The following is a 27,053-nucleotide window of genomic DNA, read 5'->3' on the forward strand; positions in this document are numbered from 1 at the left end:
ATTTTTATACTTGAAGTTAAACGTGTATAATTTGAGACGAATGAGTTTTTGATACATTCAAGCTTATAGCTTACTTTTTGCTTGCTATGCAGGCGTCAGAGATTCGCTTGCAAGGTAACTAACTTCGTAATATATCTTATGGATCTCTAGTTATCTGCTCCTGCTCTTTTAATTATGTAAATTAAACAACGAAAATACGGACAAATAGCAAGAAAGATGAGTTGCACACAGGAGGGATAACAATATTATACAATTCAGTCACGAAATGTGCTATACAATGCTTCCTGTATCTACACACAGTATAAAACTGTATAATATGTACAACATCAGTTCACAAAATTAGATTCTGCTTGTTGAATTCTAGAATCAGTTTAATTGTTTCCATCGCGCTTTAACTTTTTAACTTTTAAAATCTTATTTTAAAGAACTTGGATATAACTTTTAAATCAATTTAAAGTCTTCAACATACCATCGTTAAATTTGTTACAAGCAATTTTCCAGAAATAAACATATCTATCTAAGTTTAGCTTCGATTAAAATTAAGCAAATTGCAAACTTCTATAATTCGGAAAATAATGACTTCCGGTCAACGAATTAACGATGATTAGAAACGCAGAACCTTACCCTTTAAAACTATTTTTGATTTATCTCGATACGACTTCAGCTTCCCGAGATATCCTCGCGTAAAGTAAAAGACAATTTTTAATCGATCATTATCTTCGTCCTTTTCGCTTGCTCGAAACTCTCGCTCACTCGCACCTCGTCCCACTGACCTATCGCAAAGTCCAGACGCAAGTGAAAGACGTAATTCCTGGAAAAACATAGCGCACGATTCTTGGAAAGACGTAATGTCCCGTAACCTCTGCCATATCAAGCGCTATAGAAACTTTGAATCCTTATATCTCGACAACCGGATATCTCGATCGAGATATAGGAACGAACCAAAAAATGACTCCAATGGTATGCTTTCCTCTATTCTCTCGACGACAAAATTTTTAATTTCTTTCCACTCTGTCTCTTACACGAAATGTTAAACTTACATTTCCGATTTTCCACGATTGTGCAAGAATTAGAATTTTTTAACTTTCACGCTTCTAAATTAAAAAATACGTGTTATAGGGTATAATTTTATGTATAATTTTGTTATTGAACGTTACTAGCAGCGTTATTACTATTCTGTAGTTGGCATCTTTTTGTTTATCTTCGATACGCGATCTTTAGTTGTTGTTCCCGACACGTGCACTCGCGTACAACCAAAATATATTCAGCTAAATCCGTATATTTCTTATTTATTGTTCACCATTGCATAACCAACCAACAATACAAATGAGTTATAAATATGCTCACGCTATTCACCGAACAGAACAACTCGTTTCAACAACTTCTGTTTTTACCCAGCTTGTCCAGATTGGATTAAGACGCGTGCCTTGGTAGAAATTGTTCACCCCGTTTCGACCGACATTCCAAAGCTCCCGTTCCAGGTATCACGTTTCCCTTTCACGCTCTTCCTCTTCGTTGCCCTCGTTGAAAATATCGCGCGGGCCCTTCTCAAGCGTGGCCGCCGTTCTCTTCGTGCGAGCGCCGAATAATAATAACATTACTTTCGCGCGAATTACTCGTGTCTGATCTAGGCTTGGGACACACCCCTTCCATATTTTTCTTGCACGATTACGAATGGTAATCCGCTTTCGCGCAAGAATGACCGAGGGGGATTGTAATTTCTAACTCGCAGCGACTCTTGCGAAAACAGGTGCTTGCACACGTGGCTTGCCTGGGGAGGGGGAGAGATTTAATTCAAACGCCAACTCCTCCCCCCTTCGAATGCCATTATTCGGATTCAACTTACAAATCGTTCCACAATTTCCGCAATTTTACGCTCGAAAGTTTCCGCCACTTCGCGTCATTCCTCTCATTTCACGAAAGGATTCGACGAGCTGGAACTGATTCTCGAAGGTGGGTTTTTTTTGGAGGGAATTATTCGAAAATTCGAGCGGACGAATTTTTAAGGGATTTGTTCGTGTTTGTCAAACGACACGCAGGTGTACTAATTTTAGCTAGTTACTAATTGATTTGTAAATTAAGTTGGGCCAAGTTTCTGACGTGAATATCACGAATGTTGAAATTTCAGATTTCGCGTTAACGAGAAAATCAAAATTCCATGTAACGTGCTTTGAAGTCCGCCTATCTAATTACTTTACGAATTGCATTCGCAAATAAGCGGACCGGTCTACTATGCAATCGAAACTAGCTCCGCCAACTTCGGGAACATTGATTGAAACGAATATCGTCAAAGTAGAGTGTTGTAGAAAGGATTTGTCGACAAAGCAAATTCACCGAAAGGTGAATATACTTAAAAACATAGTATATACCTCATTTTATAACCTAGACAGAATCATAATTAACTCTAAAGTTTAATAAAGATAATTTCAAAGAATCTTCGTTTCTTCGTAGAATCTTTTGATACTTCGACTGTACAATTCATTCCACTCGATAACGAAATAAAAATTATAGGATAATGATCCGTAAGAAAAGATTTACCAATCTTCAAAAATATCCAAAATTTTTAAAAAACAAGATTTCCAATTCCTCGCAAACCTTTTCTTTTCTAAACGAAATTATTCCACCTCGCTCAAAACACTATTCCAATTTCACAATTCGTTTCACCATCTCGAGTTCTCTCTAAACAGAAGAATCCGGTTACGTGATCGCGCGCAAGATTCGTGGCTCACGAAAGTTACGAGCATGCACGAAGATGTTCGTCCCGGGTAGATCCGTGGTGGATAATAGACGATCTGCTAGAAACGACGTTCGTTGTTTGTTTCGCGTGGAAAATTTGGGGGGAAATTAAGATTCTGGAACGAGCGAGAGGATGAAAACGTACGTGTCCGGTAATAATAAAAAGAAAGTTTCTTCTCTCCCTCCTCCACGTGGAATAAGGAACAAATTTTTGCGAGAAAATTTTACTCTACAACTTACTATATAACTTTCAGGCCAGGAAGATAAATATCCCGTTTCCCTGTCGCGGAAACGTTCGCCCAGGGGATTTTATCCGCTTGGTTCTCGCGGTTTTATTCGCGTCAAGAATCGCAAGTTGGTCGAAGTGAAGCGAGTCGCATCGAGCGAGAAAGTGCGCTTGATCACCGACTGTGCGTTGCAACTTGCGATTTTATCCGCTTGGTTCTTGCGGATCTGAATGTCTCGAAGTCTATAAAGCGCTTTCGATACGAACGGTCTTTGCTTCTTTTCTTGTTATCATTTTCTTTTCCTTTCTTTTTTGCGTATAAAATATTCGAACAGCAATTCGCGATTTGAAATGAAAATAGGAAAAATGGGAATCGAACGATGAGATCTCCATGAACATGCAACAAATTGGGAAAAGAGTGGCGTTAAAATTGAAATATTTATGAGATTATGAGAAGTTTGCGCACTGTTAGCAGCTCGAACAGCTATCTTTCGTTGATTTCTGAGCGAGTCAAAGATTACTCGAGGATTAGGACTTACCCTGTCCCGCGCATCCCACTGTTTTCATTTCCTCCATCCGGTTGTGTCGCGTTGAAGCCTCTCTCCAACTCTGTTGGGAACTGGTCTGCGTCGATGAAGGGTGAAACAAGGCGAGGCCAGCGGACAATTAATGCCAGCTGGATGGAATCGTGAGCGGTTCATCCCGTGGAAACAACGGGGACGGTGTTTCCTTGTTTGTCGGTGAATCCAGACCGTCGAATCATCCGTCGGTTTATTTCACGTGCGATCCGATTAGTCATCCCTTTGTCGAAAGAATCCTTGTTCGTTTCGATCTATCGAGATCAAAAGTATCACTTACTACGATAAAACAAACTTTTTTCAAGAAAAAAAAAAAAAATATTTCATAAACTTTAGAAAACGCGTTTAACGCATAATTCGCTTTCGAAATGATGAAATCATCCTCATCTGGAAAATATATTAGAAACAGGAAGCGTTTCGATTCCGGAATAATTAATGAAATCCAACCGAAAACGCGAGACTGGACGAGAAACCATCGATTCATTTCCGCGGCGATTTTCGTTTCCGGTCAAACCGAAAATCGATATCCAATCGTTCGAACCAGATATTTCCAACCGTTACTTTGCAATCCGGAATCTTAAGAGTCAGCATTTAAATCGTTCCACATACAGAGACACACACACGTACGATAACGTACAGCGGTCATTCTTAGCAGGCGTCAGAAAGCGGAAATTAAGTTTCCAGCAGACATGCACGTGAGAATCCGGCCGATATTGGAGACGCTACTCGTTGCTCCCTAGCGCCAGTCGATAATCTCGTACCGGCTCATTTAGTCGGTGAGGAGTTTTGCATAAATTTCACTCGGAAGATAGGACGATATCTCTGTTCATCGAACGAGGAAGGAAACGAGTATCGATGGAGGAAGATGGCGAACGTTAATGGTACGTGACGTGGTAATTCTCGGCAAATGAGTTAATTGAAAATAAATAGGAGGTAGTTGGCTACGTTTTCGATGATAAATAATAAATTTCATCACGTTTCGAACCGTTTCGAACCGTTTTCGAGGAATGATCGATAAGAAATGCCTTTCGCCACGTGGAGATACACGCAACAGGATTTTTTTCTTTCTTTTACGATTTCTCGTAAATTCTCGAGGATAAAATTATCGGTGGAAATCCGATACGATAATTTTATTCGTCCAAATAGAATCTCCACGATTTACAAAAATTCTCGAATTCTGATTATTTCAGATTGGATCGATTTTAACTAAATCGATGATTCAACAATCTCAAGATTTCTAACGTTACTACTACTAGGATTTTCTAGGATTCGAATCCAAATGGTATCTTGAAATTTTTTCCCGTTCGATATCTGGAGATTTTAAATGAAAAGGTGGTCGCAACGCGATCGAGCTGACATTCAAAATCGCATTTATGAATCGCAGGTGAAGAGATATTTAAATCCTCGAAGGATTACCCGCCAACGCCACTTCTCGAAAAAGCACGGAGGAAGCTTTGGCAAAACTTTGGCAAAACAAACGAGTAAAGCAAAAACCGCTTCGCGGCAGACAAGAGTGCTTAATCCAAAAAATATCGGATCGGTCACGTTCCCTCCTTATACGTAAAAACCAACTTTCTCCAACTCCGTCGCATTCGTAGACCGTTTCCTCGAGAATTCTCGATGAATCAGTTTCTAAAGCGATTCCTATTCAAACTCGACTCGCCTCGAGGCCTTTTCTCCCCCCATCGATCCACGGAAAAGTTTTCGCTAAAATATTCGAGTGGATCCACTCGCTCTTGTCCGGATTCTTCGTCCCCGATATAATTAAGCCCCCGTCCTTCCTGTTGTCGAGCCCTTCGTGCCCGTCTCGAGAGGACGTCGATAACGCTTCAACTAGTCAGATCGATGCCAAACCGCGAAACTGTTGAACGCTCGATCGGCCGGAATTAAACGACGAGAGAGAGAAGAGAGAGAGAGAGAGAGAGAGAGAGAGAGAGAGAACGCAGCAAGCTCCGTGTCGTGTTTTATTCGATCCTGCACCCCTGTTCCGTGTCAATCCAAAGAGTTCTTTGTAGTTGGACGACGTTTTATTACAGTCCACCGTGTCAACCATTTAACGGATCGTTCGAATGAAATATACAGACGACATATCGGGTGTTTTTCTTTGCCACGATTTGGAATTGAACGAGTATTTTCGGGAAATAAGAGAAGAGTGGTTCGACGATGGATGGAAAATCCGAATTCTGATCAAGTATTGAAGACAAGGTGAAAATATTACGGCGAACGAGTGAAAAATGATTTGAGAATAGTTATCGAATTTCTATATACACCTCGATAAAATACGGATTTGAAATATTGGTATAGGATTCAATTTTCGCTCTCTCCATTATTGACGAATTAATCACGTATTCCATCTGTCCTTTATCGAGAAATGTGTTTAACGGTATGTGCGACGGAAGAATATATAAAAAAAAAAAAAAAAAAAAAAATACGACAGAAAATTGTTTCGGATTATTGTAAATATTGGATCGTGACGCGCGATGAATTATAAAGCAACGGAATTTCTGCTGATAGAACCAACTCGGTTTAAATTTATCGTATCATAATATATTCACTGACATATTGCAAACATAAATTGAAAAATCGTATTACGGAAAATTGCATTTTACACGATGGTTCGCCTAAAAAAAAATGCGAAAAAAGAAAGCGAGGGGGGGAAAAAAATAAAAAATTTACTTCACCTCTGGACCGACATTACAAATTCCAAAATTCCCGAACGAACCAAGTTTGACCAACGCCCCAACGTTAGCCGACGTTCACTTGGTCGCTCGAATTTATGGCCGAATCTACTTATGGCCGAGTTCCAGCGACGGTGAGAGGGCATTAAAAAAGAACGGAAGACATGGAAGAAGTTTAAATGTGGCCGCAACGAATCGTATATCAAGCGTGGCCGACAATCGAAGACGATTAAACGTTGCTCCAACTCCACCGTTTTCCATTACGTAAAATTGCACGATCCATTCTCCACCGCGTAATTCTATATTTCCCTCTCCTCCCCCGAGTTTTGCCTTCCATCGACGAATATCGATTTCGCCGAAAAGCGGGGGCGACCCGATAGAGATCGAGAGAAGAATTCGCCTCGAAAACTTCCACTTCGCGTTCATCAAGACGGTGAATTGTTGCGATTGTTCCCTCGCAAGAAATTCGATTCTTCTTTTTTTCGACAACGGAATTGCGAAATGAATTTGTCGACGATCGATTTTCCTTCTAAGAAGATTTCCAAAGTTTTGCTTTCCATCTCGACCAGTTGAATCTCATCTGAAAATAAAATCGACGGAAAGAAAGCGGTCGTCGTCGCTGCAACGATTGTTTCGCGCGAAATTTAACTTACCGTTGACAAAGGAGCAAATTTAATGAAATGAGAACTGGAGAAATTGTCGACGATCCATTTTCTAGGAAAATTCCAGATTTTTCAAAGTTTTTCTTTCCATCGATTTCATCGAGAATAGAAAGAACTCGTCAACGACGATTGTTTCGCGCGAAATTTAACTTTCTGTCGACGACAAAGAGGCAAAGGAATTTCAATAGCATTGTCAAATAGAAAAATACGGAAGAATTCGCTTGGAGGATAAGAGAGCGATCGTCCTTCTAACGATTGTTTTCGAAGAACGAGAGAAATTTCTTGGGGCGAATTTGCGCGAAATTTAACTCCCCCCTCGCAAGTTTAGCGCGGGATGAATTTGAGAATTGTCGTATCGAGTTGCGTGACCGAGTTTCGTTAGATCTCACGTATCCATAGTCGGTTTCGTACTTACTATACTAACCTCCGTGTCTCGACGCACGATTGAAATGTGGTGGCTCGTGAATAATTCATGGCGCGTGAATAACGTTAGGACAATTAACAGGCGGGATGATATTGCGAGTGATCGTTATTGATATCGTGATGGAAGAGTCACGGGAGAAAATTTATCCGACAATGGAACGTGTCCGTGTTTTTCAATCCACAGAAGAATCGATGCGCTACATTTTTATGGACACCCTCTTCTTTTTTCCTGTATCGATTCGTTCGATCGACTCCTTGGATACGCGAGAAGATGGACGAGACGTTGTGGATCGAACGAGTTTGAAAAGGATCGGAACGAATTAATGCGAGTTTCAGGTAGAATGGTTTGTAGAACGAGTTCGAACGAGGTGACGTGTGTTGAAGTATGCTGATGCAAATTTTGTGCAAATTCGGGATATTCGGAAGAAGTTCGTGCCGAGTTTGAATTAGTCGAAGCTACGAGGTACGGCGGATTCATTTGGATTCATGTTAGGTGGAATGACTTTGGAAGCTAGCAAAGTGGTGGTGGGAAATGAGCAATTATGAATTTGGTTTGGTGATTTTTCTTTCTTTCCTTTTTTTTTTGTAGGCATAAGTTCATCACGAAACAAAAATAGGGGAATGGAGAAAAGATAAAAGTGGTTGCGTGAGAGAACAAAGGGCAGAGAGGAATGTGTGCAAGGGTTAATTAGCTAAAAGGAACAACAAAAAGGGAATAAAGAGAGGAGAGATAACCGAATGAATGAAAGTAATTACGTAGACTGACCTTTCTTCTCTCGTTAAACGTAATTTTAATTATCCCAACGAATCAAAAAAAAACTAATTTTTCCAACAATTTTCTAGAAAAAACTTATCGTTCCGATTAAGGGTGAAAAAAAAATTTCACTTTTCACATCGTAATCATTCCTCTTCCAGAAACTTCCTTATTATTTTTACACCTATTTTACACCCGAATCGTCGATTCCTCTATCCGGATTAAAAAAAAATTCTGTAAGAATTCGCTCGTCGATTCCGCGGTGGTATCTTTCGTTGGCAGCCTATCCTCTCAGGAGGGACGACTATCTTCGAAAGCCATCCAGAACCGTGACGAGCCGAGTAAAGTGGCAGAAGAGGGTAGAGCATCCGTATCCGAAAAGAAAAAGATGAAGAAAAAAGAGAAAGAAGAGGAAAGAGAAATAGATGGAAGGGAAGTGGAGACACACTGTGAAAAGAAATAGGAGACGGTTGCTATACTCCTCTTGCAGGACCTAGTTCGAGCCTTTCCTTAAAGCTTTCGATGATAGTATTAAGTTAAAGGGAGAAGGGCGGAAGCTCGTCTGAATCGAGAGGGAGGGAAGAAGAGGGAGCAAGCGCATCGAAAACCTGTGTAAACTACGCTTCCGTAAAATCGTATCGATCCCTTATCATTCTCGATGCAAACTTTATATCTGCTCGTGCGTTCCTCGCGTGGAACAAGTTGGGCGCCCGCGATGTTGGATTACCTCTCCCTCCCCCCCGCCTCCCTCCTTCCCCCGTAAAAGTTTGCAGTTTGGATAGAATCGATCGATCCACCGAGGGGGAGGGGAAGAGTCTAAGAATCCAGAGATTCGTTCGAAGCGAGGACGCGTCGTTTTACGACTCGCGTTGCGTGTTGTTCCCTCCGTTCGAGGTATTTGGCAGCTTCTCTTTGGAACGATTCTCGCTCGTTCCAAAGAAAATTTCAAAAAAAAAAAAAGAAAAAAAAAGAAGAAAGTCAATAGTCAGCCCGGCGCCAGGATGACTCCGCCAGGGAGAGACACAGGAGGAGTGGGTGTACGCGCACAGGGTTGGCGACGACAATTCCACCAGGATAGCGTGAAACCGCTGTTGAATAAGGAAAGGAGGACGACGTTGGACGACGACTCGATGCTTAAACGAGCGCAGCGTGCACAAAGTGGACGTGCATTTTTAAAGAGTAACACCGTGTCGCGACACCGGCTAATTGACGGCCTACGTAACACGGTTCAAAGGGAATTTCTCAAGTTTTTTTTCTTCCGTGTAGCGTTGCGTTTCGAGGTTGTTGGAATGAAAGGAGGTTGTTGTGGACGAATCGAGAGGAATTCGAGTGATCGGTTTTAAGAAAACCTGATTAGGGAGGTGTTGTTTGGTTTGGAGATTTCGATTATTTGCGATTGTAGATGAAATTATAAAGAGAGATTTATTTGTAGAGTTTCATTCGGTGATGGGGAAAATTTACTTCCATAAGTTAATTCAATAATTCATTCGTTCAAAACGTAATAATAATTGCAAATAATTGGCAAACGGTCGAGATTATACGAGATTCGAAATTTTCAACTGGCTACTCTTTTAAAGGATTAATGTCCAATTCTGGTGTTTGGATAACAATAACGTTGAAGGTTGGAAATGTTTCTCCGAATTTTCTTCCGTTTGATTGAGATGAATCGTAAAAGGTTTATCAAGCGAGGAAACGAAGAGAGATTTAGATTTGTCGAGATGAAGGAAGGGGAAGATAAATGATAGTAAAAATATAATATAGTATGACAATCTGTTGATTCGAAATGTCAACGAATAACTCGTTGATACGCATCGAAATTAAAAAACCGTAAATTTTATAATATTAACTATACGGATATTTATTATTAAACTTGAATTTTTGAAAATCCATTTTGCAATTACCCAGACTTATACAATTATTGAAATATTCGTATTGAATTGGCAACAAATAAGATTGCGCAAATACATATCGTGGAAATTTATTTTATTCGTGCAATTATTCGACCTGGAGAATATTACGAGAATATTAATCGATTCATAATTACGAGTATACATATATTCAACGTCGAGGCTAAACTTTATATACACGCGTTAGAATTTTAACGCGGAAGGGAACAATTCGCAAATATTCCGACTCGTAGTCAAACGTCACGACAAAATACATTATCTCATCGGTAATGCGTTTGTTTCCTCCGACAATATTTTTACGGGGTTATGCGAGTTGCAAAGCGACGAAAAAAAACCTGCTTGAAAATTCTTTATTATCATTTCACGTTTTCCCGAGGCTTTGGACATTTTTCCCAACAATGGAACTCGCGTAAACAATAATAACGAATTTTTATAAAACTTTTAAAACTTCTATGGCCCTCGCGAGAGAAATCACATTATTGTACAAACTGCCATTGTACAAATCCAATGCGAGATACGTTTTAAAGGAAACATTTGTACGAAGCGTATTTCCATCAGGTTTATCATCATACATGGGACAATGCTTTAAAATTGAAAATCGACAGCTATTGTTTCTAATCTCAATCGTGCGAGATTATTCGATTTTTGAAATATGATTAACGTTCCAAAAATTGGTCATTAAATAACCATAGATAGATTTGAAAATAAAGGGAAGAATAGATGTGTTGTTTCCAATTCGAATTATATCGGCGAGTCGTTTTTCAACGTTTTATTTTTCATCGTCTAATTAACCATTATTATAATCATACATTATCGTGTAACATTCGCCGATATCTCGTTTCGACAGGAAACAAACGCAAATAAATAGACAGGAGATGTATACAGGATACGTTCAGTTTTTATTACGGATTATTACATATCTATCTTCGTATTTAACGATCAACGAATAATTTCGCAAAAAGTTCGATCATCTCCTATTTTCCACATGATTGGAGAGTTTGCAAGTAATTGCACTGTATCGAATTACGATGAAAAACAGTATTTACGTTATTGCATAGGTACTCTATCAAAGAGGGGGAGAAAAATAACGAAATACATTTACTAGATATTTCGATGAATATTACATGCATACGAAATTTCGAAACGTTTAACACACCTTATTTTCCATATTTCCATCCCTTTTTATTTTACAATAACAACGTAACAACGCGAGCAAATAACCTCCAACGATCTTTCTTCTATAGTTTAAAAAAAAGAAAGATAAAAAAAGAAAAGATAATTGAGAACGGTATCGTACAAATTTAAATCATTCTTTAAACGAGACACCATAATGTCCCCGTCGTTCTATATTTCTACGAAATTTTCTAAGATTACGTAAGGGATACCAACGGTCACAAAGAAATCTCTTCAACCTCTGATTTATCATTCTTATTCAAACTTCTTAATGGCCGTATTAATAGGTCACGAATCGCACAAAGGAGCAGTTTGGGCCGTAAAACGCTCTCGGATGCTACATCTCAACCTAATAGATCTTGCTTACCACTTTACATTGCCCCACGAGGCCGCGATACACCCCTATAAATTCACCCAATCATGAACTATTCTCCGTCCTACACTTTCCACCCCATAAAAACCGCGCTTTTATATTCCCTCCGCTTTTCTTTCTTCCCTTTTTTTTTTTTTTTTTTTATATACTTGTAACTAGCGACAAAATGAAACATATCACCATCAGGTTTTTTTGGAAAATATATAATCGTCAACTTTTCATCAGTGCCACACAAAAAGAGAACGGATAATACGAAACTTGTTGTTGGATTTTTATAATATCCTAAAATGGAAGGAAAATAATTTAAAATATTCTCGTCTCGAGATTAGCCTCGAAAGAATTCGATTCATATCGAGCATTCCATTGCATAACGCAATGTTTCCCAAAAACGTTTCGCGTTTTCATTGTCGAAAATGAAAGATTCGACGAAGAGCCGAGTCCCGCGTTGGTTGGTGGCCATCGCGAGGGGGGCCGTTGGTGCTCTGGAACGACGCATGAAAGAGACTCTCCCTCTGAATTATACAGCGGCCCATGAAAAATTCGCGCAATGAACGGCAGTCCAAGTTGCACGGGGCGCATAAGGAGATTCGCATTATCGTGCATATTGGATGAGCGGAAGGTCGGAGGGAGGAGATATGAAATTTTGATCACAAGTGTACGTGGGGCCCGGAATCGGAAGTTGTCCCGATCCCGCGGGTGGCCAAAGGGTCAATTGCCCGATTCCCAATTAACCCTTTGCAACGTGATTCTCACTCTCGATTCGATAACTCGAGAAGTGACTCTCGGATCGATGCGCCAATTCGACGATATTTATTTATGTTTGGTTTTTTTAAAATATCGCTTCACGATTCTTAGTATATTTCTCTTTACAATCTTGTAAAAGGTAGAATATACCATCGAATGGTTAGACTTTTTTGTCTAAAATTATATCGTGATCGAACTACATTTAGAGTTTAAGTGGAGATGAGTTTGATTTTTCGTTATTAAATAACGAAGCTATTTCTATTCGTTAAGAAATTGACGATAGAGAGAAGGAAAATGAAGATGTAGTAAGAGAATGTGAAAAATTGTAAGGATTGTAAGGTTTGCTCTCAATAAAATAAAAAAGACATCGAACGACATTTTATCGTAATACTTGCCCTGACAAACCGTAGATGCATCTTGGTAATTACATTATTATTAAAATATCGCACAAAAGAACAATATAGACTTTAATATTCGACGAATTTTCTTTCTTTATACGTAAAGATACAAAATATTAAAATATACAAGTTTTATACGTTAATTTATGTTTGAAATCATTTTAAGTTAGCTAAGAATGAGTGCGGTCTCGAGTTGTTGATTCGCCCGAGCTTTGTCACGATAATGATCTTCGATGGCCATCGAAACATTGAAAAAAATAAAAAAAAAAAAGAAAGAAAAAGAAGAAGAAAAATATGTATCTTTATCCTGATTTATGCAAACACGAAAAACGCGTCTTCCTCTGTATTCCACGGGAACGAGAATACAATAGAATATTCTATCAACCCCTCCCTCCCACCTCCCTCGAAACGACCGTAATATCATCGTTTCCTCGGAAACATGATGTTTCGAAAATTACGTCCGTAGCAACCGTAATATCTCGAACCGCGTGGAAAAAAGAAAGAAAGAAAGAAAGAAAGAAGAAGAAGAGGAAAATAAAAATATCTGTGGAAAACAAGTAAGGGTTCGTTTGGAGCCGAAACCCGGTACGACACTTAATAGCGGAAATCAACAACGACGTCTATCCGCCAGAGACACGGTTGAAACGAATAAAATAAAATGTATCCACGGTTACATAACCCTGGTGTTTCCCCTTTTCTGTTTTCAGGCCGCTGCTCAAGCAGATAAAGAACTCGGCCGAGTCGCACATTGTACTGGATTGCTCCACGGAGAGGATTTACGACGTGTTGAAGCAGGCGCAGCAAATAGGGATGATGAGCGACTATCACAGCTACCTCATCACCTCTCTGGTGAGTCCTTTAATTAAATGAGAATGCAATTAATGTCTGGCTCCGGTGTCACGTACGCTTTTCTCCCAACAACTGGAAAATCAACCGCTATTACCACCCACCCATCCACCCACCCACCCCCGAAATTGGAACTGTCACGCGGGCTACGCGTATAAACTAATTTTCCCGAGGTCGTTTACCGTCGCTCGAATTTTCCTCGTGATTTTCCACGGGGGCGGCGGCGTTCGTGATTGGAATCGATAAACGACGGTGAAGGGGAGGAGGAAGGTGGGCGAGGAAAGTTATAAGGGGAAGGAGTCGACGTATATCCAAGAGCGGAAGATTCGAGTCGAATCGATCGTGGAAATGTTCCAGCAGAACTTTTACACCCTCCTGATTCCTGATCCCTTGTTTAACGCAACTTTGTGGCAGCCGCGCGATAAACGTGCTCGCGTTTTGTCAATCCTGAATTACTACGGCTTCTTCTTTCACAATTGAGAAAAATGAGAGAGCGTGGACACGCGGAAAGAGAGAGAAAAAGATGAATTGTGCTTTCTACCTGTACACGTTTTCGTTTTAGCAAGCTTCGCGATGTTTCATTAGAAATTTCGTTCTCACGGATAAAAAAAAATCTCGCCTAGCTTCCCCCTCGTTCGAAAACATGCAATATGTAATTTCGCCAATAATTCTAATCGATTTCTCGAAAAGTATGAAATGATTTTAAATTCGACGTGGAATTTTTTCTATTCATATCTTCGTTCGAACCTGTTCGAAAAAGTCCATTCGACATGGAACGAACACTGCTTAACACATCGGAATAATTACCATTACCGTAACACTACTGATGTCTCGTTTCCTGTCGGCGCTAATCCTCAAAAGATCTCTCTCTCTCTAATTTTCCTGAAAACCAACTATCAGAGGGATCGTTGCAGTAATCACAGACTTCTCGCTGCTACTTAACGCTCCTCCTCCCTTTCGTTTCACTTCCCCTTACACATTGACTGGCCGAGAAGAAAAAAAAGAAAAATATAAAACTGACGTATACGTTTTCCCCTCCCCGTTTCCTTAGAGACTTAACAAACAAACAAAAGAAATTGAGGGAGGCGAACCGCCTGCATTTTTCCACAATTTTAAGAATTTCGAAAGAGCGAAACGGTCGTGTTGCGCAAGTGATCGCGGGTGTGTTTACACGGAACACGATTCCCTCGTTCGATTTCCTCGATCACGTTCCTGCATTAATGCACGTGAGAGACCTATCCTCTTTGCAGTTGCTCGAGAGAAAGGGAATATCCCGAAGGTTTCTCCGGTAGTTTGCACGGGTTTCTAGTTGACTCGGATTGTACGGAAGGGAAAATTGTACGCGAGGAGTGAAACGATCGGTACGTGTTGGCCAAGAGAGATGGCTGGAGGCAGAGCGCCGATCCTATATCGATATTCTTTCTTTCGCAACTTTTCTCGCTCCCAATGGCGCGTAACTGAGAGGCAACGGGAATAAAATTTTCCAGAGATGGATGACGCGTCGAATCGACATACCGTGTCGCGAGATTCTTCTACATTTCCCTAGTTTGCGAGATAGGAATCGTATAGGAATCTTTCTACTTTCTTGCCGATCAAAGTTTTTCTCCAGATTTCGCTCCCTTTTCAAAATCATCCTCGCTCCTTTGTTTCGTCCTCCCTCGAATATTTACAGACCGTGATATTCTCGAGAAATCGCAAGATTCGTAATTTTTTCGAATCGTTTATCTCGTTAGATCGATTAGAATCGAAAAAATATATTATATATATATATATATTTCGAACGACACACGTATATAAGTTAATCAACTTGTTCAACTAAATAAAATAACGCATTGTGACAAATTGAGAATCGCGAGAGAACATTTTACAGAGATCCCTTCGACAAAAAGATACTGTTATAAGTCGGGTTCACTGAATTACTTCATCTTCCGTAATTACCGGTGAAAAGTGCGGTTGCTCGACCAGCCCTATCTTTAAATCGAGAGGAGAAGACGAGGAAACACGCGTGTAAAAGTGCGATCAACGATTTATGGTAGAACAACGAAACTCATCAATTCTTACGAAACGATATCATCATACGCGATCTCGCGTACTTAATAGTTTCTATCTCGTTTTAAGCCGGCATTCATCGTCGCGTTATCATCCTTTGATTACATCCTATCGTTCCTTAATTGTCCAGTATCGAGTTGACTGATATTAAACGCAGCGGAATCGAAAGGAAACGCTTAATTGGATAAGAGACACGTTCGAATTCGATCATCCGAACGATCTCTTCTGTGTATCCCTTCTCCTTTCCCCTTCACTTTCGCCGTCACATTCGTGTAATGCCGCGCTCACATCGATCACAGTGCAACGCGAAACTTTCGCTGCTTTCGTCGAATCGATCGCAGTGTCAAAAATCAAAGAGGATCTCAATCGATAATGGACATATCGTACGAAAAACAATTGCAAAAAAAAAAAAAAAAACATGACACGAAATTTACAAACGGTTATCGAAAATTCTTACATTGCGAACGTAACGTAAGAGGAAAACTTGGAAAACTTTTTCCTTTTTGAAACAACGTTCAGTCACGTCTGTCTCGTTTCTCGCGACAAGGCGGAGAAGACCTCGTGAAAAATTATCGGCGCTTGCAGTGTGGACGCGGCATAAGACGCGGAAAATAAGTCGTGGTTAGTTTCAGCAGCTATTTCCTTTTCCTGCGCCGTTCTCCAGAAGTATTTAGTAGAGCTTGAAATAACAGGTTGCGCGTCGAAAAACAGGCGGCGCAGATTGTTCGCCTTGTGGCTTATAATTATAAATTACTCGTAATACAGGGGGCAATTTGTGGCTCTCCCCGTCTCCCCCGACGAGGTTGGGGATCGCAATTATTCGGTGGATGCCTTTAGAAAATGATTCACGCCGCGATCAGAAATGAGGGATAAAAGAGTCGGCGGCGGGAGGAGAGAGTCTCCAACCTCCGCCAAGCCACACCACCACGTCCAGGAATTATTTCTCCCGATGCGGTTAGTTTCTCGCGGGTCGCTCGTTGTAATTGGAAAATTCGCTCGCTCAAGGGTATTTCTTCTTCGTGCCGCGCGCATTTATCAGCCTCGCTCCATAAATAACTCTGTTCCTTGCGTTACGCTAAATGAAGACGGATATCTTGTTTATCCGGCCTGCGTGCCAAATGATTTCGATGCATCCTCGAAGGCCATCGATCGAGGGATCGGATTGGATCTTCTCGAGGGAAGAACCGCAGAGATGAGACGAGTTCTCTGTTGCGAAACGTTCGTGTTAATACAAGGATAATAATATTATCGCTTCGTCGATAATGGGTGTACAGAGTGGCTTGATTCTCCTTTCTGCTTCAAGTTTTTTTGTTTGTTTTTCCGTTAAGTATTTGTCACGTTATAAATAATTGTATGTTTTAATTGATAAGTGGATAGGGTGAGAAATTGTTTACAATTTATCTTGACGTTTTTAACGGTTCAAAAATATCGTTTTCGCTCACCTTTATCCAATTCACCGTGAAAAACGCTTAGCCAAGGGAGAAGAGATTTTCTGGGCTTTCGTCGTAGTCGAGGGTGAGAGCCGTCCCGAAGTAATTAGCAATTTATCGTTGTCCACGGTTTCTTCGGGGGTTCTTCGAGGTATCGCTGACCCGGTTGAATAATCGCCGATGTATATAAGTCGTCTCGCTGAGTTATAAGAATCGGCAAATTATGTTTATCCGTGCCTGCCGCTGATTTTATGGCTTTAATTGCAATTAATATCGCGTGAATATTCCCCTCGTTTAATTACTCTCGTCACCGGTCATTTTCAGAACCGGTAATTGCAGATGACATCGAACTTGAAAACAAGCAAAGAGGTATATAATTATTTTATACCTCTCGAAAGTTGTTCTCCGTTAATATATAATTTTGTCGTTCTCTCTCCAAGCTTTTCTTTTCTTCCTCAATTTTTCTTCAAAAGTTAAATTGCAAAATTTTTTAATTTCTTTTTTTTATAGCGATCCTCCGTTTTATTTCGTCCTATTTTCATTCACAGGCTATTGGCATTTTGAAGATAAGATAATTAACAATGTTAATTAAAAGTTGCGAGGGTATATAATCGATTCGATACGTTTGACAGGACGCTTTAAAGATCGCGCAAACATTATATAGAAAATTTTATCAACGACTTATAATATCAGAGGTTGTTAATTATTTGAATTCATTAAAACGTGCAAACTAGAAACTTGTTAAACATTGAATGCCCTTTCGAACTTCCTTTGCGGCTTATTAATAAATTACTAATAACGCTGTCAGAACTTACTAAACATTAATGAATACCAACTACGTAGTCGTTAAATAATTAACTGTTGATGATCAATTAGAACGAATCATAATAAATGTTAAAATTTCTGGAACATAATGACAAACGTTCGATAGAAATAAACATCTACGAATTTCCATTTATCTTGAATCACAACTTTTACTAAAATCTTAATCTTATTCATAATCTTTTTTTCCATCGGGAAATTAAAACTTTTTTTCTTCCTCTACATTCTTTGCATCTTCCACCTGCTTACCCGATAATTATATCCTCGACACGCGTTCGAAATAGCGACTTCTTCTTCTTCTTCTTCAAAAAAAAAAAAAAAAAAAAAAACAGGCACGAACATGGTCACGCCAGTCAGCAGCCAAGGATAAAAAGTAAATAGCCTGTGTAACCTCCCCGACAATTTATCTTAAGCCTAGCGTCCAGCAGATTTCAATTTAGATCCATTAAAATGTAAATTAGAGACCGTATTTGTTCAGACGGCCGAGGCCTGTGCATTCTTTCCATGCCTCTCCGGGGATGATTCGCGTTCACCGAACAAGGGACGAAGATTTGTCACGGCTTTCGAGGGAGCAACCCCTTTTTGGCCATCGATTTTTTTTTTTCTTTTTTTTTTCACTCGCCCGTTTTTGCTCGTTTCCACGCAGCGCGTAATCGCATAATTTGTCGCGAGAGTGGGAGGAGAAACGAGTCGATCTTGTTCCACCGATAACACCACTCGACCCTCGACACGTTCGACAAACGATACCTGTGATAACGATCGACTAGTTGGATAGTTTAACGCGGTTCACGTCTGTGATGTCGTTATTTAGAAATATATTATATTTTAGGAATATATCGCGATTTACGATTCGTCGTTCTTCGTTTCGTGCTCGACTTTTTTGGAAAAGTTAATCAGAAACGGGGGAATGTTTGATGACCAATTTTACCGCAATTTTAGTTGGTTGCGTGGAATATTTGTCCCTGAGGTCGTGGAAAAATAGTGTCGCGTTTGTCCCCCATTGTCGACTGAGTGGAGGATTAACCGTTGTACACGCGTGTTTTATAGACACGATGGACACAAATAGGAGAGAAATAATTGCCACGCGATCGAGTAGATTTAGAGCTAAATAAATTTTTAGATATACTTTCTATGAATATTGATGGTGATAATAATAATCTTAATAAAAGTTAAATATTTTTCGATCGAGGAAAAAATAAAGAATGCAAGAATACATATTGTTGTGTTAAAAAATTTAATCGGAGTTTGATATGTATATGGGACAATTTTTGTTCTCGATATTTCCATCGAACGCTATTAAAATTGGATCCCATTTATAAACAACGAGATCGTCAAACACAGTTTCACAGCGTCGAATAAATTTCTCTTTTCTCGTTGATAATACCGTGTAACATAGATCAAAGGGGAATGAAAATCGAACGGTAATTCGTGATTCGTTAAATCGTTTAACTCGAGTCAAATAATATATATATATATACGGAGGAGTTAATTGTGTGTCGCGTATTTTTCCTTCAAAAGAACCGTCAAAAGAAGAAAGATCGTTCAAAGTGGTATTAATTTAAAAGTTATCAAAAAAATTCGGATCGAAATTACGATACGTATTACCTCGAGTTCGCGGAGGACAGCAAAGAGAATTAATTACGACGAATATCAGGAATACACTCGAATGGCCGAATAAAATATTGTCTATATAGGAACATCGTCTGGAACCTATTTCTTCTCATTTATATCCTTTGATTGGTCTTCTAACCTGGATCTCCATCCATCAACCTGATCTCCTTCGAAGAAACGAATGAACGTTTCAAGTGACACCAGTCGTTGACTAACGATAAACAGAATTAATGAAATTCTAATTATTGGGTAGGTAGATCGATCAAGTCTATTAAGGAAAACGATAGTATTCAATTTCAATGGTGGTCGAGTTATATTCGATATTCTTCTTCGAACGATAAATTTATAGGGGGAACAGGGATTGTTACATATCATCGAAGATTCTCATTTACTTGGAATAAATTTCTGGTATTAAGCTCGATTCCAATGATTAATTGGAACCGAGAATGTTTTTTTTTTTTTCGACGTTGATTGAACGTGAAACGAAATAAAGTTGAACGAAAAAACGTGGAGGGAGAAAAAAGCGACTTTCGATAGGTTGTTTTTCAATTAGAGGATACTTCGTTTCGCCAGAAATTTGCCTCTTCATTAGTAACTCGTTCAGCTTCTATTTTCTCTCTAATCAACCGTGTTCCGGGGTCATCGAGCTCGATGTATAATGCTTGAAAAAATAAATAAATAAATAAATAAAAAATGAATTTAATTGCCCTTTATTATACCAGGATCTTTATTATCACAGCGGCCACTCCAATAAAAATCCACTGGGGCAAATTTACGCGGCCGTTAATTCAAACGGAAAATTCATGACAGAGAACAACTTCCGACTCGTTCGCCATTTACGGAATTTATTAAAGCAATTTTTTATTTTCCAACTCGACACCTCGTTCTTCTTCTCTGCACGAGAACTATAACGAGTTACTGCCTCGTCCTTAATTTTTCGCTACTATCTTTACTTTACATCAAAAATATTAATCCGATCGAATCTAACTTCCTTGCATCGAGATTAGGACGTGGTCTATAAAATCCAAAAAAGGAGAAAAATTTCAAAAGCCAAAAATTCGATCAAAAGGTTGAAACGTAACGAATGCGAATCTTTTTTCAAAAAAAGAAAAAAAAAAGAAAAAGAAAAAAATTCAACCAAGATGGACAAAACGTTAAGCAAATTCATATACTCGCACGAGTTATATATACAACAAGCATCGAAACGTTCCTTTCTTTTTCACGTCAACGACATCACGTCGCGTCGCGAGAACACGGCGTTTCGCATTCAAACCGTGTACGCGGCATTTTTATCTAACCCGTGAGGATGTCTCGCGGCAAGACAAGCGGGAATTACGTATGTGATACGCGTGGGTCGGTGTAAATCAAGGGGAACGATAACTATCGATCGTCGGTTCGCTCGACAGTCGCATCCTTGGTATCCTTTTCATACACGTGAAAAGTCTATCCACGGAACGCCCCTTTCTTCGTTTGTCACGGTTTCGGTGCTATTTAGTCACGCCAAATGACGGTTCCGTGCCGGTGAGACGGGCCTTGAACGACGTGGATTGAAAAGCAATTCCAATCCCGCCCCGGGAAATATCATTTTTTTTACGTTACGACTCGTTTAGAGTCAAGCGTAGGTATATTTACGAGACGTTCAATTTGCATACTTGAATTTGCATTATGCGTACTATTTGAGACTACCAGTCCATACCACAAGTGGAGAAATTAAGCCAAACAAAATTCTCTTACTTCTGTTCGATTATACGTTTATATTATATTATATACACATCTGTTTCGGAAGGAAAAAAGTATTATTTGAATTTTTCCACCATCGAGTGAAGTGAATTCGCCCGTTTTCGTTAAATCGGATAATCGATATTCCACTACTTTGATCCATTGAAACTGCAACCTCGTATCGCTGACATTTCGCTGCAATTTGCGCGCGTCCTCTGCTGATTAGGGAACAATTATGCGAAATCCAGTTCATTATCCGTCGATCAGGGAATAATAAAATGATTATAATTGAACAATGAGTGGATATTTGGGCTGGGTAACGAGATCGTTACTTTCTTATCACAGAACGAACAAGAATTTATTTCTGTTTAATGAAAGATATATATATATATACGAATTCATCGTTTCTTCTTTATTATATTTAACACGTGTATTTCTCTGGTATATAATTCGTAACGAGTAACGAGGCTGGAGAGCACGATGAGAAACAAAGGTGGACAAAGGTTGGTTAAACGATGCTGCACTATTACACTCCTGTAATGGATTAATAATCGAAACCCTTGGCGTAAATAAGTTTCGTGCAATGAGCTGTAATCGCGCTTTGATGACGGCTCCATTGAACACAGTATTATACACCAATATATGTATTATCGATAAAGTGATAGTGATTCTGTTACATCGGGGTCTAATCATCGCGATGACAATGAGAAGGAGAAGAGAGCAACTGTTGGCACGAATAAATTAATTAACATTAATTCAGCTTGGAAGCATTCTCTTTGATGTTACGAATGAATTTATTAGGCAATTATGATTATATAGCGGCTTGTATCCATGAAAAATGTCTTATTAAATGTCATCCGAAACGAAATATCAAAACATGTAAAATTTTTAAACGTTTAAATTGAGCGAATCGCGCCGGTAATTATTTTCAATTGGTGTTGCGATAAAAACATAAATAAAGCGCTTAAACCAGCGAGAGTACGCCAATTCGAGTAAAACGTTGAATATTACTTTGACCATACAAAGAATCACAAATTGTGTTTCGAAAATTGATTTTATGTATATATTATATCGTGTTATATTATGAACGATTTGCCTCGTAACAATAGACTCGTTTATTTTGAAGAGAAATCAATACAAAGAAAAATAATTCGATTAATCAATAAATACGTAATAATTAAATAATCGAAGCTCATTATTCCTCTCTCTCTCTCTCTACCGTTCGTTTATAACGATTAAAATAAAACAAGAAAACGTACAGTGATTCCATTCATTGAAATAAGATTCTTCGTCCAATTTTATTAATATCGATCTATTCAGCGTATATCTTAAAAAAAAAAGAAAATTAATTTCATTAATCGATAATGGAAACCGATTCGCGCCACCATAATCGAATCTTTAAAATTGAAAAAAGAAATGGAACAAGAGAGGAACGGGACGATATGAATTAAATAACTCGACGGTAATAAGGAGTCAAGAGTTGATGGGTTGGCGTTACGTTTCTCTAAGCGTTCGTAATAAGAAGCTTTAATGGGAACCGGTACTATAACGACGATAACAATCATCATAACCGTAACAGGCATAATAACCGTAATGACCAGCAGGATGCGATAATACGTCTGCGTCGCAGGATTCGGTGGGTCAGGATGAAATTTGTAGCTTCGAAATGCGAGACCGTGTCTGATGCGCGGCCGTAATTCCGTGTCCAGAATCATCGTGAATTTCACGTAGCGATGTTAATTCAACGACGAGCCGATCCATCGAGCTCTTTTCTTCCTTGCATCAGCTTGTTCTTTTAATCGTCCAGATTAAACGCAATTAGGGAAGAGGATTGAATTATCCATAGAATTTTGGTCGTTAATGATTAATCTTAATTAGTTCAAACTCTAATAATTTTGAGGTTATGTCGTGAAATTAGCGGGCGTTGAGGTTAGGTTACGGGGAGAAAATTTGTCATGGACGTCTACTGAAAGTCGTGTGTCGTGGTTAAGCATTGTTGCTTGACAATGGGGGCTATTCCCCTGACGTATAGCAAGATTTAGAATGTAATTCTGTAGTAAGGGAAGTAGCTCGCACAGGATAATCGTGACGAAATACGCGATCCGATCTTCTAATAATACAAAATAAAAATCACTTTTTCTCGCAACGGGATTCTCTCCAACCGACGATTCAGATTCAGATTATTCGAAAGGTCGTTTCTTCGAAATCCTTTGTAAATCCTTTATTGACGGAGGAGAGGAAGAGTGTCGTGCAGTGTCGGCAGAAGCAATATCGCGAACGAGCATGGTTGAAGGAGGCGAGGCGATGATCGATCACCTCGCGGATCGATCGGGCTCGTGTGTATCGCTAGGCTGTTCGATTGTAAGGGACAGCGGATAGGGAAACTTATCTATCCCGGGCAGGGGACACAGGACAAAGGATAATAAATGGCTGTGGCTGGCTGGCTGCTTGAGCATTCGAAAAGGTAAACGGCGGCGGAGTTGCGCTTTGAGGATGAGTCGACTTTAAATCACGCTCTCGCTACCACCACGATGTAGATAGCTTTAGAAACGGAGAAACCGCTCTCCTCCCCATCCCTTGCATCTCGAGATATCTCTATTTCGGTTGATAGGCGACGCGGCGCGCGTCCAAGTAATATCTGTCCTCGGATACGAAGCTCGACTACCGAGAAAGCCGATTCTCAATCGTCGATCGATGATCGCGATATTTTTATACGTGGATGATTATAATTTAAAGATTCGCTTCCTTGAGAATTTATGTTTCGATGTTTCTAAGTGATCTCTGATGCATTATCTATATCTATTTCCCTTAACTTTAGAAAAACTTCGAAGTATTTGCTTGTAATGAAACGAAACGGAGGAAAAAAGGAGGTGACGATAAATAAAGAGGATAAAAGAAACAAATAATTTTTTGGAAATTTTTGGAAAGAAAACTTTTCTAGAATTAATCACGATTCTTCGAATTCTTTCATAACTTGTACATATAAAATTTTTTTAAGGCTAATGTTAATTTTTATCTTCGAAACACTATGATTGTCCCCCTTCCCTCCCACCTCATATAAAAACGTTCCACATAAATTGCCCTCGTTTTGAAACCACACCAATAATTCGATGTACGAGATATACGACAATTTTTTCCCACTCCCGGATACATAGAGCGTTCTATAAATCTCAGTATTTCTGATAAACGTTCGATGATATTGAACGTAGCGCGATACGGCAATAAAATTATTGGCCGAACAGCATGCAAAAAAAAAAAAAAAAAAAAAAGTCGGGATCGATTCGAGAAATTCATAAAATGAACTGAATTCCTTGTGCAGGATCTACACAGCGTCGATCTCGAGGAATTCAAGCACGGCGGGACCAATATCACTGCCTTTCGATTAGTGGACCCGGAGAAACAGGATATACAAAAAGTCGTGCAAGATTGGATCTACGGGGAGAAGCGTTATAATCGAGAGCTCGATATGGGACAGAGCTCCAACAAGGTAGGATGAAATATTATATACGTGTACGTCGCTTCATATTACCTATTAATTAGAACAGTTGCCGCGATTAACCGTGTTACTGATTTTCGAAACGTTCCAGCTATATCATATTCCGCTCGCGTCTCTCTTTCAAATTCGCGTTATAACTAATTTCCATTGGTTATTCAATTTTTATCAAATCAGTTTTCTATCATCAGTTTATCACTTCCTATCGGTTGAATTATTGAGACATGATGTTGGCAATTATATTAATGACCTCTCTCTTCCATATAATATACCCACGTTATACCTATTTGAATTTAACGATTTAATCTTAATAAATTACATTTGCAGATCTTTTTTAATCTCATACGACTGATTGTGTAAAAAATGAAGAAAGTGTTTGAAAAAATTTCTTATTGAATAAGCGTTATTCCATTAATAATTCATTACGAACATATTCAACGCACGTAGAATTAAATTTCGTTCTTCTCTTCTTTAAACATTAAAAATTCTCTCGAAATAACTCCAAACTATGAAAAAAATTCCTATTTACACCCTATTTCCCTCTTATTTGAACGATCTCTTATTAATTCTCGATCTCTTTGCACTTAAGGCGCAATATTATCAGACCAATTTTAATTCCCTCTCAAACGTGAATTAACAGAAGCGCAGAGATTCGACATTCAAAGGAGGGAGAGGGGGGGGGGGAGAGAGAGGATTAGTTGTTTGTTTTCTCCGCGGAACGGAAGCGCGCGTAGCAAAATTTCAACGTGCACGCGTGCGAACTTAATTAGCGTCGCGACACGTCGTCAACGCGAAGGATTTTAACAGTTACAGGGGTGCGGTGTCGATGTAATTTTCTCGTTGAACGAGCCTGCTCGAACTCATCAGGCCCGCCCGTATGCATGCAAATGAGAAGATCGCGAATCGAAACTGCCGCTGCCCGCTTTAACGCCAAACCTGCGCCTCTAATAATAACGCTTTAATTTTACATTCTTCGCGCAAACCACCCTTGACAGCTGCATCGATCCTTCTCCAACGCTCGAGACGACGGGTCGGGATGCCCCTCGCTCACGTTTGACCGGGAATAAGTCGGTTGGATCTTTGGGAATATATATATATATATTGAAATACGATATTACGCGTTGAAAGGTTGGCGTCGTGGGAAATTGAGTTCCTCGTAAAGTGTACAAGGGGATGTCGTAAGAAGAGTGGAAGTATCGGTAAGATGAAATGACAATTGAATTTTCGAATTCGATTCTTTATCTTCAGAAGAATAAGTGGTAAGAAGACTTTCTTCTCTCTCTCTCTCTCTCTCTCTCTCTCTCTCTCTCTCTCTCTCTCTCTCTCTCTCTGAGAAATTGCGATAATTCTACTGAGAGGAATTTAGAGGATCGTTCTTTGTTCATTTTATGTTATTTTATTTATTTAATTTTTTTCGTTAAGTAATTATGAAGAAATTTCTTTTTTGTTGTAAAAATGCATATTTAGAAGAATATTATAGTATTTCGATAATTTTGTAAAATTTCTATTTCTACGTATTTCTACGTACGCGAAATACTTTATGATTGTGAAAAATGAAGGGGAAAATGTAGCGTTGCTTTTCGTTACTTCCGTGGACTATCCAAATTCGTAGCCAATTGCGGTACTCGATTGATCGTGCGAATTTCGTTGCGGAAATTACCTATGCAATTTACCTACTTCCTCTTAGTGTGTTCCTCATTCTGCCACATATAAACCCGCTAACGAAATGACATCGTATTACGCGTACGTGTGCCAATGTGTAATATATATATATATGTGTGCACATGCGCTTGTTCTCCCATTAGATAGCCCCTATTTTCTCTGTTTGCTTCGATTGGTGAAATGCGACGAGGAGAATTACTAAAATCGATCGATGATACAATTGAGCGTGGAAGAATGGTGGCTCCTCTATTCGGTATTTTATTTCACATTTTATCGAGAGAATTTTCTATTTCGTAAAAAAAAAAAAAAATAAAAATAAAAATAAAAAAACATTTTAAAATTTATCACCTGTATATAAGGTGTATATATTTTACCATATAAAAGAGGTATTTTATTCTATCCGGTGATAAAAATTTCTTTCAATTCCAACGTAAAGACATAAAAATTTAATAGTTCACACTTGTATATCCGCTTTCTATAACTGTAAAAAAATTTCTCATAACTTTTTCTATTATATAAATTATACAATAATAAATATAACAAATTGTGTAGTTACTCGCTCGCTTACTTATTCGTTTCACTTTCGAAGATATTTCTTCCCCAACTAACGCGGCGCGAAACGCAAACAAGTTCCGGATTATGCAGTTAATTGGCGGTTGTTCGGACGAATCGTGAGCCGGCATCACGAAGGCAGATTATATCATTGCGCGCATCTGGCATCAACCGCGGAAAAGTTGAGCAGCGGATTTGGACGTTCGGCATCCCGATG

The 27,053-nt window shown here is 39.2% G+C and overlaps 1 protein-coding gene and 1 long non-coding RNA gene across 8 annotated transcripts in view; one reads left to right on the forward strand and one right to left on the reverse strand.

Moving 5' to 3' along the window:
• The window catches only part of KaiR1D (Kainate-type ionotropic glutamate receptor subunit 1D), a 221,236-nt gene that overhangs the window by 164,778 nt on the left and 29,405 nt on the right, over positions 1 to 27,053 (forward strand). For all 6 annotated transcript variants that reach the window (XR_015293274.1, XM_086911861.1, XM_086911862.1 and 3 more), the window contains exons 6-7: positions 13,360 to 13,501; positions 24,449 to 24,616. Coding sequence is in view for 5 of the 6 variants with exons in the window: in XM_086911861.1 (XP_086767987.1) it covers positions 13,360 to 13,501; positions 24,449 to 24,616 (310 nt within the window). In the remaining variant the exon portion in view is untranslated. The remainder of the gene's footprint in view (positions 1 to 13,359; positions 13,502 to 24,448; positions 24,617 to 27,053) is intronic.
• Positions 1 to 27,053, reverse strand: part of LOC147657022 (uncharacterized) — an 84,669-nt gene that overhangs the window by 729 nt on the left and 56,887 nt on the right. The window contains exon 4 of one of the 2 annotated variants that reach the window (XR_015293275.1): positions 3,502 to 3,794. The exons of the other annotated variant lie outside the window; for it this stretch is intronic. This is a non-coding gene — a long non-coding RNA (uncharacterized LOC147657022). The remainder of the gene's footprint in view (positions 1 to 3,501; positions 3,795 to 27,053) is intronic. 2 annotated transcript variants of the gene reach the window in all.

The sequence above is a fragment of the Apis florea genome, unplaced genomic scaffold, assembly GCF_048593485.1.
Source record: "Apis florea isolate Af1SG1 unplaced genomic scaffold, ASM4859348v1 contig_3367_pilon, whole genome shotgun sequence".
NCBI lineage: Eukaryota > Metazoa > Arthropoda > Insecta > Hymenoptera > Apidae > Apis > Apis florea.